The sequence below is a fragment of the Rosa chinensis genome, chromosome 7 (assembly GCF_002994745.2).
Source record: "Rosa chinensis cultivar Old Blush chromosome 7, RchiOBHm-V2, whole genome shotgun sequence".
Lineage (NCBI taxonomy): Eukaryota > Viridiplantae > Streptophyta > Magnoliopsida > Rosales > Rosaceae > Rosa > Rosa chinensis.
The window spans coordinates 58,014,583-58,030,229 of NC_037094.1; the positions used below are offsets into that span (position 1 = coordinate 58,014,583).

Below are 15,647 nucleotides of genomic sequence, written 5' to 3' on the forward strand. Positions count from 1 at the left end.
TAGATCAAGTGGGGGCATCAACGCCTCCACGCCCCCACCATCCCTCTCTGAACCTCTTAGTCTCCCCCACCATTATTTCCTCCTCCTCTATTTTATTCATTTCCTCTGAGATATTTTCGTCTCTCTCCCCCTCTCGTTCATCTCCCCTAGCTTCTTCCTCGTCAGCCATACACGCCTTTACTTGTCTCCTCCACCGCAGCACTGTCGCAGATCCCTTCTCCTTCCTCCCTTCGTCGCCTCTTTCGTCTCCGATTCTCCGATGGACGTCGCCGGCCGTCAAGTTTCCTGCAGCCCTTGCGTTTCTCTGTCTGCATTCTGCTCTAATCTTATTGCATCCCACCTCCTCCGACCTCTCAATTTTGCCGTTTCTCGACGGAGTTTTGATTCGTCTGAGAGAGAGTGAACGTCTTGTTTGGCTGCAAACAAAATTTCAGAAATTACGAGCGTAAATGGAGCTCAGAATTTCGTGAAGGACTAATCGTCAGCCCTAACCGCTGAACGTCGTAAGTTTCCTTGTTTTTTTTTTCTTTTCTTTTTTCCTGATGTTATCTAGCTTTACGAAAGGAGCATTACTCTGTTTTTCGTACTTAGTTGGTAATATGTACTATATATGGGTACTATATATGTGTTTTTTTTTTTTTTTTTCAGGCGATAGTATTATAATAAAGGAAAGTGATTTCTTGTTGGAGATATGGAGCTCTCAGGTCCAAGCCTCCGAGGTAAGATACTGCTTCTGATGCCTTTATTTTGATCGGCGATCATTTATTTTGCTCCTGCTAATTTTGCAGTGTTAATCGCTTTTACCTTGCTTTTAGTGACTTTTTAGCTTTAATTCATACTTTACCTTGCTGAATGCATCCGATTTATTTTTCTCATAACTATGCGAATTCTTTCGTTCCTGTATTACATGTTTTGATTTTGGTCTGTAACTATTTTGAGGCTGTTATTCCTTGGTATGTTGTATGACTTATAGTGCTAAGAATTGGACATGGGAGCGAAAACTGAATTTTTCATGTATTGAGGCCTTGTTTCTTCTTATGAGAAGATGTAAACCCCACAGTAGCTCCTGATATGCTTTAGTATATAGAAGTTTGTATAAGCACATATAGATTTGTATCGTTAACACTCCTTTGCTCCTGAGTAGGTGTTGTTAATCATCTTGCTAAGTTGAATATAATTGAAATTTAAAATGGGATTGTTACTATCTTGAACTTTGCTTAAGTTCAACATCAGTTAATCTGCGGTGGCGTTGAAGCTAAGGGATGTTACATTAAGGCTTCAATATATAAGGGGCAAAATCTAATGCTGTGGCACTAGGTGCATCAATGTTCCCTCTACCAATAATGCAATATAATTCTCTCTTTTTAGAATACGGTATCATTCTGTATGATTTTTGAATTTAATGCACTAAATATGGAACATCTTGTGTATCTACGTCATGTTATAAACATGATCGTTATACCAGATGCCACTCACTTACAGAACCAGCCTTTTACCATTATGATTTTTCAGAAATTTTGTTTTGTTCGAATAAAGAGTGTTATTAGGTTTTCTGATTGGCCTCAAATTTTGATTATACCTATAAAATGCATATGGGAGAATTCCATAAAATGCCTGTTGTTTTAAGTGATGTGATCAGTTGATTCTAGATGTTGTCTCATGTTGTCGAACAGATTATGAGAGTTTTGAAGCACCATCTTACTAATATTGTCGGTCTCACATAATTTCATATTTGTAGAATGTTTTTGAGAATTAAACCAATTGAAAATACAAGAAGTTTTCAAAGAAAATTAGTTGAAAGTATATGTGAAGCCTTCTACAAGGGTTAAGATTTAAACTCACTGATTTCAAAACTTGTCGTTAATGTTTAGATTTGCTTATTTTTCTCTACATCTGGTTTGATCTTACTTTTGCTTAGTATCGATTGTTTTTGCAACTTGATTTGAACCGGTAAGTGGTTATTAAGATATATAGTGGAGCATTAGTTTGTGGAGATGGGATGTAGGAAAGAAACTCTCCCCCAAGCTCACTTCTCAGACCAGAGCTCAAAATGGGGGCCTCCTGTTGACATGGTTTTGTTCTTCGGCTTTCACTCCAAAAAACATATTTTTATAGGGATGTGAGTTTGCACATGTAAAGCACATCGCCTTTCATCTCCTGGATGATGTGGGATTGTAATATTGCACAAGATAGCTTGCCAGTACCTCTAGCATTTGCCCACAAAGGCTCGATGTCATTGTTGGCACACTTCCGATCGGGACAGGCCGTGATACCAATATGTCATAGCCCAGTCCACATTGCAAGATGTTTGCTTTGGGGCTGCTGGCACGATTTTGTTTTCGGGCTTCCACCCAAAAACACATCTTTTTATGGGGATTTGAGTTTGCACACAATAAAGTACATCGCCTTCCCTCCATTTGGCAATGTGGGATTGTAGTGCACAAGGTAGCCGTCCCCTCTAACACCCGCCCACACGGATCACTATATTCAACTTGCCAAATATTTTTATCGATCTTGAATTAATGTTGTCTAGATTGGCATGCTAGAGAATTGGTGACCTTTAGATCACTATTCTATAAATGAGTTGAGCTCGAGGTTGAACTCAAGCTTGAACCCTTGAAAGAATAAAAGTAATAACAATTCCCTTATTATTATTTTTTTTTTGGCAATCGAAAAATATTTTATTAATTAAATAAAAAAGATAACACCTAAGGTGGAGACATGAAGCCAAGACTCTTTAGAAGAAACAACAAAACCAGTAGGCAAGCAAAACGTAAACAAGATTAAGTAGTGCTGATTGAATCAAAGATCAAGACTGACAACGGGTGTCCGATTGCTGTTAGGGTAAGGATCTTGTGAAGCTCCTTTTGTCTTCAATTTTTTATTCTAAGACTTTGGGGGAGACTTGAGAATCTTCACAATTCAGAGTTGTTTCACCCTCATCAAACCAGGAACTCAAAGGACTTATCTCAACCTGAGCATAAGTGTGATGGCCAAGGGGTTTTTCATTTTCAAAATCACCCCAACATAACTTGGTTTGATGAACATTAGATTCTACCAAAGTAAAATTCATATTATCAGTGCCGACCAAAGTGTCATTGCGCTCTCCAACTATCCGTTGCTCATCTGCAACAATGCTCATGCCTTGCTGCATTTGAACAAGAAACCCAAAACTGTTACCAAGGGAAATATTGACATTAACATTACCTGGAGAGTTTGTTGGAACTAAACTTGCAACTGGGCTTGGGATATTCTGTCCTACCTCTTGTACTATTGGAACAATGGCTTGCTCAACAACAACATTTGGTATCGACTTAAAAAAGAGTTATTCACTGCAGCTTTTTCAATACAAACATTTGGTATCGATTTAGAGGTATTCAGTGTAGCCTTTTCAATTGGAGGAGGAGATTATCGGTCAAAAGATGGACCCTCACCATCATCTGCCATAGCAGGAGTGGTGTCAATGACAACAGACTTTCCCTTATCCACCTGCTCTGAATTCTTGCAGCAATAGGGAACCTAAAATTTAAAAGTCATTTCACTAGATTACAAATACGAAAAAAATTTACACACTTTGAGACATACATTGTTATCAATTCTTTAAAAGCTTATGCTCCTGGTTGTACTTGTGTTTTAACATGGTATTAGAGCTTTGGTTGCAGGAGCTCTTGTTCCCCACCCATTCTTCATTTATTTGTTGGTTAGATACAAGTTGGGGTTCCTCTCTAATATTTCAATTTGGTTGCATTTGTCTACTGCTCCACATGCCAGGATTAGGTTGGCCTTGAGGATAAGCTTAACAGATATTGTCTGCTTATTTCTTGAAACTTAAAATTTGGATACAAACAGTAAAGTCTTTCCTAACAATATGTGTGTGTGTGTGTGCGGGTGTGCTAAGTGGATGCCCATAGCATAAGAGAAATGTAGATGTCTATAACCTCATCATGCCACATTGCAGTTCAATGGTTTGAACCGTCCATCTTTTACCTTCTTTAAGGATCACACAAAAAAAACCTGCTAAATCACAAATTGTTTGGTCACTTAAACCGAAACTATGCAAACAATATGTAATGATGATTACAAGTAATTGGGTGGTTTTGTGACTTGAGTCACTTGACTAATATTTACTTTCTTTTTTTTTAAGGGTTCTCGTTGTCTGAGGACTATCAAATGGATGGTTGAAATGGGAAGGACATCCACATTTCCTTAAATGTGACGTCTGAACTTGAAGCTCCCTATATGTAGGGAGCTTGAAACCTGATTAACCCCTATATATATGTCTGTGTGTGTGTATCATATACATATATCTATATACTTATATACATGTATTCTCCAATGTTGCGCTCCCTGTTGATCACTCTTAAGAAGTGCCTTCTATAAAGCATGGAAGCAGATGATGACTTTGGTTTTATTTTTGGATAATTAACAATGAATCTGATTCCTTATGTTTGGAATTAAATAACAGTAATTGAAAGGGATCCTCATATGACAGTAATTACTTTTGAAAATAATATGTTAAGGTATATCTAGAGGTAGCTCTTAATAACTAGAACAGAAAAGGCTCCTATTAGGAGCACAAAATACCCTTGGTTGGGTGATGCCATGTGTAGGACCAGGAAGCAGATCGTAAGAAAAGAGAAAAGAACCACCGGCTAGCTTGTGGACGCATTTGATCAGCAATGGTAGCTGCCATTGTGCAGATTGGTTAGGTAGTGTTGTGCTTTCGCTGAAGTACTGCTCAACATAGCACAGAACTGTGCTGGAATCTGACCCTGAGTACTGACAACTACACAAAGTGGGAGTCCAGTATCAGTGAAGCATTAGATATGATATACTTAAAAATGCCACTTCAGCACTACAAATTAAACTCCGGTTTAGTGTAGCATGAAGCGTGCAGAAAACTTCATGATTACCAGATTCTTGGTAACCTTGGTTGTTGTTGCTGTTTTTTTATTTTTTTGCTTAAATATTTGAGATTTCTGTCTGTTGAGATGAGATTGTATTTTGGATCTATGCTTTATAATTCTGACACTATTACCAGTTTTGTCTTTTCCTTTTTCATCTATTGATCCGACAAGATTTGAGTTTCCTATTAATTTGGATTTACTGACTCTTGAAGCATCTCAAGTTTATTCTTTAGATTGATTCCATAAAGTTTAGAAGTATGCGACCAACATAAGATATCAGCATTCTTTCCCCCACCATCTAGGTCTTTTGTAGAATTTGTTTTCTTGTTAAGCATAAAATAAATATGTATATGTAGGTGGGTAATTTCTTAGTATTTAAGCATTTATATGATTCAGCATCATTAAAGAGTGAGATATTTTGTTAGAACTTGGTTTCTTGTATAAGAGATGGTAAAAAGGAAGCACCCTTTCCTTGCAAGCCCTGCCATAGGACTGTGTAGTTTATACCCAATTTCATTGTTAGCTGATCTTGAGAATAGCTTTTTTTTCCTTCTTGCCAAAAGTTCTCTTAATCTCAAGTGCGAAATGATTATCCATCTTCCAGTTCTAACAAGAAATCTCTCTTATGTCTTGTAGTCTCCCTTAGATCTCTTATATTCAATTGAATGCCACCATTCATAGATCTCCTATTGTAACTTGATCATTTCTGTTGCTAGTCATTTGGTGTTGAATCTGCAATTTGGAAACCAACATTGAACATATGGAACTGGCTGTGGTTATCTCAATTCAAGCTATGTCATTTAAGTAAATAAATACTGTTGTTTGACTTCTCATTTTGTGGTCTCTGCAATCTAGATATTGTTTTCTATCCTAATAAGATATATTGCTTCATGGCTATGGACCTTAAGATAGATGGATTGGGCTTCATTTTACTTCATCTGATAAATAAAACCTTACTTGCATATGTTTGTGTTGATGAAAGTTTGTCTGGGACATAGATTCGTTACTAAGTAGAATAAAAAAGTCTTTCTTTGGCTTTGACCATGCATGGTTTTTTTTTTTTTTTTTGGTTTTTCTTTCCAGCTGATAAACTAAAATTTAGTCTGGTGAATTTGACATGTCGTAGAAGTGTACTTATAATCATTATATTGCCAATTCGCATTTTGTCATTCCTAACTGTATGGTGATTTTTTCAGTTAGTCTAAGTGCATGAAATCCCTCTCTCTCTCTCTATATATATATATAATATATATATATATATATATATATATATATATGGTGCACTTTAAATGCAGTTTGTAGCACTATCTACCCTGTCTGGATGTAACATTATGTTTTATAGTATAATATCAAGAAGAACATCTATTACTAGATAGCCTTTTTTGGGCTGACTTTATATTGGTTCAGTGCAGAATATTATGTTGCAACAAAGACATGAGATCATTGCAGTGCTCTCTAAACAATATCAGACTACGTGAACAAGAAGGTAAAACCTCTATAACATCTTGTAATATATTTGAGTAGACTCTGACTAGAATACAGTTATGTGTTGATGACTGAACAACGTTGCTTCTTTCACTTTGTATTATTGTCTTTCAAGAAACTGCTGGTGTTGACATGTTTTCCTTAGTAATCAACAACATACATCTCATATCCATTACATTTACCAGCCTTCAAAGCAAGAATGCAGACAGACTTAGAGATTCTTTAAGCTGTACTGCACTAGAAGTGCAATACAATTATTCTTTTAAACTTATATAGAAACCTCTTCTTTACATAAATAGTTTTCATTGATCATCACACACATGCAAATAATTGTTTGTTTCAAATCAAGGTCTGTGGCTCTTTTATCACATTTCTGTGATAGAAATGTAAATTTGTACGCACCAGCCTTGTGCTTGATAAAGTCAAGTAACATTGTCCTAATCTGATGCAGCTTCTTTGCTATTGTAGCTAAAGTCTGCTGTAATCATCATAGAAACAAGTTGGTCAAGGTTTGGAAAATTAAAAGTTGATAATCATAATAGACACTGTAGTTTTAGGAAGGGCATTATACCCTAGCTTTGTAGCTCTTGCTGGTTCTTCATAGTTTTGCTGCTGTGGCTGACTAAGCTGGAGATTGACTGGTTCATGTGTGTCCTCTCCAATGTCTAGACCATTTGTCAGAAAGGGATTTCTATTTGCTCCATTTACATCCCTTGTTCCATAAACCTGGGATTTGAAACTTTTTTTGTTGAGGATGGTTATGAAAAATGTTGCAATTTGAGTAGGTTGGATTATTGAATTTTATGAGTCTTTGGAGGATAGTTGGCTTGTCGTAGTAATCTAAACCAGTACCTTCTTATATAGTTCCATGTTTTCTTCACGAATTAGGTTTACCTTCTTATACAGCTCGATATTTTCTTGGTGAATGAGGTTTCCCTGCACAAATATGTTGAAATTTAGTTATTTAAGTAATAAAGAGAGAGAATCAGAAATTTGGATCAAGGTTTTTCAAGGTCAACCTTTCTGTTTAGCTCTTGTATTTCATCCATTAAAAGTTGATCCTACAAAACAAAACTTTTCATTTAGTACCATGCAAAAAAGTATTAATATCTGATTGTCAGAATATAATGGAAGTTCAAACCTTTTTCATTCGGACACCCCTAAGACTCATTTCCAATTGGTTCTCCAGATTCTGCAAGTCTTTCACACTCAGGCCTGAAAGCTCTTCACCCATCATTTGCCTGTAATAATTGAAAGGGAAACATTATGTTTGCCCTGAACATAGATTTGCAAATCTTAAATCCAGCAGAGGAGGATTAATGCTGTGTTTTCAGCCATACCTGATCCCACTTGTTAATCTGTTTCCATTTTAGGATGGGTTTATATACATTACTGATTAACTTGTAGGAGCCTAAACATTGTCAATTCCAAGTACAAGTTCTACAGTGCTACTGTACTCAAGGCACCGCCTTTTAAACCTTGATGGCATCTGGGTGTGGTTTCAAATCATGGAACATTCTATTTGGCTCAATGCAGTGTGTTCAAACTTAAAAAATGACTCCATCTGCTTTCTGTATTCATTTGGAAGTAGTTGTAGTCTGACCTATTTGTAGGAATCTGTTTCCTGACGATCTTAATTAAGTGCCCTCTAGGGCCTTTGGATAATCCAAACAGCAAACTTCTTGGTATTAGATCCTCTAACGAATCTAAAATCAAAGCTGTTAAAACATCATTTTGCAATTGGTGATAGGCTTATCTCACCTTTATGACTATTCTTTTCTCTTTGCACACAACATTTGTGAAATTAACTTTTTGGTGAAAGTGGTGTTAATACATGTGCATGTTGACATCATGTATTTAACGGCAAGGCCTTGCAGTTCTCAATGATGGGAAAAATCCTTACTGGAGTCTGGCTTTCAATTTGTCATTTCTACTGCACCAAGTTCTCTAATGCTAGGGTTTCTTGTTAATATAAGCTACAAAATTAATAATTAACAGGAAATGGTTGTACCTATGGCTCTCTTGCAAGTTTTGAAGTTGTTGCCTTAACATTGCTGCTTCCCTTTGCCATAACTGGAAAGTTAAAAAGCAGCATCTTTAGTAACCAGTAATAACTATAACAGTGAACATATTTTAGTAGAATTTGGCAACTACAGTATAATAGAAGCAATGTTTGAAAACAATACTTTTAATTAAAGAAAATGTCCCATAAACTACTTCTTACTCTGTCTCGTATACGAATGTAAACATGCAATGTAAATACTGAAGTTATAGAACTGTCATACACTATTCACACATAACATCTTTTGAGTACTATCATTAGCTCAATCTAATTGAACCTAACATCTTTGGATGAGCAAGAGGATAGGTGATGAGAGTGCTTTGTTTTTTTTACTTTTTGTTTTCTCGCGCTGAGGAGATCCTGCTCCTGATCTAGTGGAGACACGTATGTGTTTCTGATATAGGACATGGCATTCCCATGTGTACTCTCTGACAATTTCAACATGTGTGCATGGTTAAGCTTATGTTGTAATTTGAACGGTTTTCGAATGCCATTAATGCTGTTTGTTCTTTCATCTGTCTTAACTTTAGAAATTAACAGGCAATAGAAATTCCAAGAGGGAGGGAGGGAGGGACGGTGGGTGTGGTGGCTTGTGTCAGAAAATAGATTTGGTAATGGCCGCCACATTCATGCATAAAGATTGTAGTCATATGGAAATGCCTTATATGCATGTTTCTCCATTCATAGTAATTTGTTATGCCTTCATATGCTATAGGCTTCCTTATGCAGCTATGTAATCAGGAGAGGTTCAATAAAGAGAGGAAGACTTGAAAGTGAATCACACTAAATTTCTGTTGCTATTTCTAAGATAAGTGACTGAAGGATCTAATAGGGTAGAGGAGGCAGGTAATTTTTATGTGTGTGTTGAATCATCTTAGTTTCAATGGGATCCAAGAAGGGAAAAGAGTAAAAGCCAACTCTTACGTTGAACACAAGCCTTATCCTCGCTAACCAAATTTAGGAAAAGATGATGGAGGAGGCTATGGGAACTGATCCAGAAAGATCAAGACCATTATGTAGCATACTTAGCTTTTGTCATATATGTCAAGCACATGTTATGTAGAGGTCTTTGAAATCATTCTCTCAGATTTTAGTATGCGTGGTTATGGCCCCCATGGAGTAGTCCTGTATTATTGCACAGCGTCCCTAAACTGCAGTTCCCCTGATTTTTAGTCTTTTTGCTATAAACCTCATTCTCATGAGAAAAAAGGAAAATGAGTTGCTCAAATCAATCTATGTTCTTTCTTTTCAAAAATAAAAATAAAAATAAAAATCAGTTATCTGAAATCATAGGAGAATAGGTCCATAGAAAATTGGAAAATAGTTTTCCTGGTTCATTAGGTTGTGCAATTGCAAAGTCCAATCATTATCAAAGAGTTGATCCTGCTAAGAAAAAAACCTAGCTGTACGCTTGATACATAAAAAGATGTTTTGGGGGAACTGGGTAGAAGGAAAAGAGGCTCCTAGCTAGCTAATGTAAACTATCCTTGCCGAGGAGCTGGCAATAATTGAGAGCAAAGTGGCAAACAGGTGCATAACATATTGGTACTTAGCTGGGGCCAAATATTATAGTAAAACTAAGAAACATTGTATGATGGTATTCTAGTATATAGGTAGCTGGTAGAGAAAAGGCTATCCTAGCAGTAATTCTTAGCTGATCATTTCAGATAATCAGCCATTTTGGAACCTGGACATGGTGCTGACTCCCACTGGCGGTAGCAGTGGGGATTTTTGACAATGGGAGAAAGCCCAATTCAAAATATCTCGCAAGTGAATCGGCAGTGTTGCTTGCTTTTGTCAAGTGCTGGATCATGATGGACTTTTGGAGGAAACCCGATTAGTTTCATGGCAGAATCACGGTAAGAGAAGTGGGGGAATGCTCTTAAAATCAATTCACATTGTTCGATGAAGAGAGGATAGTTTTTCTGTAGTGGATGAATTACGGAGATCCATGATGGAATGACAATAGCGAAGGGTGCTCTTTGGATCCTATTGATGCCAGAGTGCGGAAGCATTGCAAGTGAATGGGATTAAATATCTTAGTAGACCATTGTGAATATTTAGGCCCCATTTGGTTGACAAAATGGAAATGATTCCATTTCGTACGGAAAAGGGAGCCTAAGGGGGTTGAAGGGTTTCTATTTCATCCCCCCTTTCTGGTGCATCCTTTTCCCATGCAACACGTTAGCTTTCACTTAGAAAACATGGGAAGGGCATTCAGTCCTTTAGTTAGTGAACTGAACTAAGCCAGATTGTTTGCCTTTTTTCTATGTAGATCAGGTGCATAGTTAACACATGAAACTCCAACCTGGGGAGTATGTTCACAAGACTGAAACACAGAATTGGCGGAGGTGTGCACTTCTAGCGGAGCATGAGGTATGATCACATAGAACGTGCAAAATCTTACTAGCCTTCATCGTATAAACAACAAAACATGTTCTTAACAGGATGATTACCCATACACGTTCTAAATGTTGTCAACAACTCTTGGCTTAAGATGTTTGTCATAGCCTATCACGAGCAGGAAGCTAATTTTGTATTGCTGAGAAGACGCATTTTTTCCAAAAAGGATTGGTGCATGCAATTAATGATACTTTGAGATACTGAATGGTCTTGCAATCAAATGATAGTGAAAGGATCTGTTCAGGTTAGTGTACCCAGGGGTTGGTGATGTGCTAAGAAACTAATAGAAATTTGAAGAGTGATCATTGTACTGCAGGAGTATTGATAAAATATCTACTAGTATCTAATGAAAAGGGACAACGTATAGTTTAGACAGGTCATATCTTCCAAAAATAAAATAATATCATATATCAAAGTTTAGTGTTGCTCTTCCTTTTTTTAATCCTTTGGAGTATCATGACTTCATGAGTCCCTTAATGTTCCCTTAACCTTATAGTTTATCAATTGATAGTAGGACTCATTTCATTTATGAACTGGAATTTCAACTGCCTTAGGATTTTGAATGATAGGAAGTTGGGAAAACTTTCTTCAGTACTTCCTTTTGTTATCTTTACCAAAATGTCTCTGTACATTGGTTGAGGGTTCTTGGAAACTGATTGTAAATCGTATTTCTGTTGTTGTCTGACAATCGTCAGTGTTTTTTTTTTTGGCAATGATATGGGAGATTATAGAGTTAAGTTCTAGGTATGTGTTGCCCAATTCTAAAAGGCCAAACTTTTGGTTATCAGGTGTGAAACGAAGGCTCTAAGTATCCACCATAATTTTTTCACTTCAGTTGATTTTAGTTATGGCATAAACTGGTGGAAAAGGTCGAATTGGGTTATTTTATTCTTCATTGTTCAATGAGATACATTTTAACTTAGAGGCATCTGTATTGTGGAAGGAGGCATCTGTATTCTGGAATGTAATTAAATGACATTTTTTTTTGTTCTGGTTATTTCTCTGGCGTCTTCTTGCGAATCTTACATTGATCTCAGACATAGTAATGCTTTGTTTTTCCGGGAGAATATCTAATGAGGACTTTTAAATCAACAGTTGGATGACTGGACTAATTTTTAGTTGCAACATTATTTCTTCAGCACACAAGTCATCCAACCGTTGATATAAAAGTCCTTATAGTGTCCTCATTGTTAAGGTCCTCATTACTCCATGAAATATTAGGCATTATATTATTCGTAAAAAAAATGTGGAACTGAATTATAGTAGCATTAGCATTTAGGGTTTTGTTTTTAGTAATTAAATGGATCCTTCTATTAACCAGAACAATCCATGGATAGAGTAGTATTGTTGAAATTGTTGACATGATTAGGTGTTTTGACACTAGTTGATGCCATGGAGAGCTTTTATATGGATATGGAACTTGAATATGTGATCCAGGACAAGAGAATACTAAAAGAGAGTTCAATGATAGTTTTATCTTTTCTACTCATTTTGTTGATTGATTTCATTTCCCCTGAACTGGTTAAAGAGATCAGAGTACTTTGTGTGGTGACAAAATAAAGGGATCTGGAAAATCCTTAGAGAGGTTTTACTGCCTCTGGGTTGATTCTTACCAGCAATTGCATTTCGAGCCTTGTTCAGAGCTCCATGCTTGAATTGAAACACCTCATATTGAGAAGAGCTCTCCTGGAGATTGGAAACAGATCTTGTTGTGGAAACAATTTCACCCATATGGAACAGACATATTTGATGCTCTCTTAGCAATAACCTTTGGTCCCATGTTACTGAAAGTGGGAGGTTAGCCATTCATGTCTGCTCCTTGGTTCCACTATTCAGTAATTCGCAACTTCGTTGCTATGATCTGAAAAGAGGAACGAACTATCTTTAATGGAATAATTTTTGAAACTCTGGTGCTGCTGTGCCGCTATAGGTGGGCTTTATCTACATCACAGGTGTTGATTTCTTGACTGCTTTTTCCTTCTGCAACTGCAAATGATGGTATCATGGCTCTGGCTGATGAAACAACATTAAATTCTGACTTGACTTCGGTAATCTACTATGTCCAATAAATTCCTCTCCTTCGGGCTATTCATTTTTGAGACAAGTGGAAGGAAGTAATCCATTTCTTGCGGTTTGCATCTATAATGTTTAAGACCAAATCATCAAGGTTGGAGTGCTTCAAACCTACGAATCTATATTGGCTAGTGTAGGAGACATGATATTGAATCCACTATTAGTCGTACATAGAATCCCAATTTTTTCACTGTTAACTTTCTGTGATTAACCCTTGATCACGACTCAAACTGTATTGTTTAAGAAGAGGGCTAAACTTCTTCGCCAGTTGGAAGGAATAAGTGGTTTGATAGTATCTAGTTTTTTCTTGTTATAGAAACAAAAATTACTTCTGTTCATTGACAGTTATCAATAATGAAATCTGGATTCGTGATTTAAAAGATCTTTCTAAATTTTGGTGGTTTTATTAAGCTGTGAAATGTGGCTACTTGATGTGTTTACGTACTTCACACTTCCCCAGGATATATGTTTATGGGATAAGGGATACCTATCTCTTTAAATTTCTGTTGTCCTCTTTTTTTATTTGTTTATTATTATTATTATATATATATATTATTATTATTATTTACCATGTTATTACTTGATCTATTGCTACAAATGATTTTTCTTGAAGTGTAATTTCTTACTGTTAGGATCCTTTTATATATTAGGCTTATTCTTTTATATCTTGCGCGCTATCGTTGTTGTATGAAGCACTTCTGATTGGTCTAAATACTTCACTTTTTTATTCTGTTCCACTTTGTGTATCAAGGAATAATATGCAATAAAGCATATTGTGGTTAACGTTGAAGTTTTATTTGTCAACAATGAAGCTTTACCAGTTAACTTTTTTCAGAATTTCTGATAGTCTCGTAAATTATTTGTTTATCAATTCATATGCTTTTATTATGTTTATCACAATCTGCAGTTATTCATTTCTTAGAATGAGAGGCTGCAATTTGATTAAAGCATGCAGCAAAAGTTTGTATGTCTATTTGGGATAGCTGGTCTGATAATTACTGAGGATGAAACTCGTCAGACTGGTGCATCCACTACTCACAGAGGGTTGAACCATTATATGAAAGCTGTACCTCATATGCTATGTGTTCCAACTTCCAACGTACAACCATGAATTCAGGTTTGTTTGGAAATTGATGTCTCTTTTAAATTTATTACATTTGCTCTTTTAAATTGTTGTTTGGACAAATATTATAGTATAATACCTCACGTGTGAATAATTTTTGCATGTGTTGTTCCTGAAAAGTTTGAAGCATCATACCATACAGGTATGAATCTTTTGCTTGAAAGATATTCTGAACGCATATATCTTTTGTTAAAAAGACATTGTAAACTTGTATTTTGTTTGATATCAGATCTGTTGTATAATTAGTCAACTTTTGTTGCATCTATGTAATTGCACTATCTTTTCTGAATATTAGTGGTCGTGATTTTTGTGAGGTGAATGTAATCTTTGTTTGTTTTCTTTCATCCTACTATGCCAAACTAGAGTTTTATATCCATTATCAAATGTTTCCAGATAATTTGTTATGAGAGAAATTTAATGGTAGAGTACGTAACTTTACCATCATTACTTTTTTGTTTGTCCATTTAAATTGCCATGCCTGATTCCTAGTCAATTTTTTTGTCTTTTCTGACTATCACCAACTCATCTTCCTTTCTGGGTTAGAATTATGTGTATATTTTCTAATTAAGTAAAGATTCCTAAAATTGGACCCAGTGCCCCACCAAAAAAACAAGTAGGGGTCCTCTGCTTAAGCAACTCTTCAGTATTGTATACATTCTTTAAGGACCAAGTGCCCCTCTTATACATGTATCTATGTTCGCCAAGTGTTAGTATTATCTCCTTCCGAGCAATACACATTTTCATTGATAAAGTAATTAGGATTCCGTTGCTGGTATTTGTGGTATCCTAATTACATTTAATAGTAAACCCAGCATTTAAGGCAGTTCTGAGCGTGATCCTGAATTAATCTGGTTTTAAGACGCAAAAGTGTTTTTCTGAAACTAGTTTATTTTCATTGGTAGCATATGCAAAAGATATCTGCAATATAAAACATTAAAAAAATAAACTAAACTAAACTTCTGGTTTGGTACTAATGAATACCTTAACTTCAGAAGCCGGGTTGCCAAATTGATGATGCTCCTCTTTTGCTTTGCCATATCTTTCGATCACTGACTTTATGCTGCAATAAACAACACATTTGTTAGAGTTACTAGTTGCCTTCGATGACTTGGCACAGAGAAACTATAGAACATATTTTCGAGAAGAGTAAAACCCACCACTAGGGTCAAAACTTTTCTTCACCGGACAAAATGATACCCAACTTTCAAAAGTGATCAAAATGATACCTAAATTTTTAAAAGTGATCAAAATGATACCTAAATTTTTAAAAACAAATCAACTTGATACCCAACTTTCAAAAGTGATCAAAATGATACCTAAAGTTTTAAAAATAAATCAATTTGATACCTCAGTTTATTTTTTAGGGCTAAATACTAGTTACTACTCTGTGGTTTATGTCCAAAATCAATTCAGTCCCTGGACTTCTAATTTCAATAAAAACACCCCTGTATTTTCAATTTTGATCTAATAGGTCCAATTCATTAATATTCTGTTATGAGTTCAAGTTATAGTTGGATTATTTGTTGAAAAACTATTTATTTAATAGATTTCTAATAGTAGGACTCACTCCAAAATTGACTATGCAGGCCACCTC

The 15,647-nt window shown here is 35.8% G+C and overlaps 1 protein-coding gene and 1 long non-coding RNA gene across 12 annotated transcripts in view; one reads left to right on the forward strand and one right to left on the reverse strand.

Moving 5' to 3' along the window:
• The window catches only part of LOC112175540, a 22,449-nt gene continuing 6,802 nt past the window's right edge, over nucleotides 1-15,647 (forward strand). For 2 of the 7 annotated variants that reach the window (XR_005803421.1, XR_002926500.2), the window contains exons 1-5: nucleotides 1-503; nucleotides 649-719; nucleotides 6,320-6,393; nucleotides 13,838-14,047; nucleotides 14,174-14,195. This is a non-coding gene — a long non-coding RNA (uncharacterized LOC112175540). Of the gene's footprint in view, nucleotides 504-648; nucleotides 720-6,319; nucleotides 6,394-13,837; nucleotides 15,036-15,647 lie in introns of those variants that run through there. The other 5 variants (XR_005803420.1, XR_002926496.2, XR_002926497.2 and 2 more) reach the window with 4 other exon arrangements.
• LOC112175539 (MADS-box transcription factor 23) overlaps nucleotides 2,726-15,647 on the reverse strand; it is a 26,362-nt gene continuing 13,440 nt past the window's right edge. The window contains exons 4-11 of one of the 5 annotated variants that reach the window (XM_040511081.1): nucleotides 15,035-15,113; nucleotides 8,404-8,465; nucleotides 7,534-7,633; nucleotides 7,412-7,453; nucleotides 7,245-7,328; nucleotides 6,964-7,118; nucleotides 4,585-4,786; nucleotides 2,726-3,519 (exon numbers count right to left, since the gene is read on the reverse strand). In XM_040511081.1, coding sequence (XP_040367015.1) covers nucleotides 3,409-3,519; nucleotides 4,585-4,786; nucleotides 6,964-7,118; nucleotides 7,245-7,328; nucleotides 7,412-7,453; nucleotides 7,534-7,633; nucleotides 8,404-8,465; nucleotides 15,035-15,113 — 835 coding nt within the window. In that variant the 3' untranslated portion in view covers nucleotides 2,726-3,408. Of the gene's footprint in view, nucleotides 3,520-4,584; nucleotides 4,787-6,454; nucleotides 6,871-6,963; nucleotides 7,119-7,244; nucleotides 7,329-7,411; nucleotides 7,454-7,533; nucleotides 7,634-8,403; nucleotides 8,466-15,034; nucleotides 15,114-15,647 lie in introns of those variants that run through there. The other 4 variants (XR_002926491.2, XR_002926493.2, XM_024313221.2 and 1 more) reach the window with 4 other exon arrangements.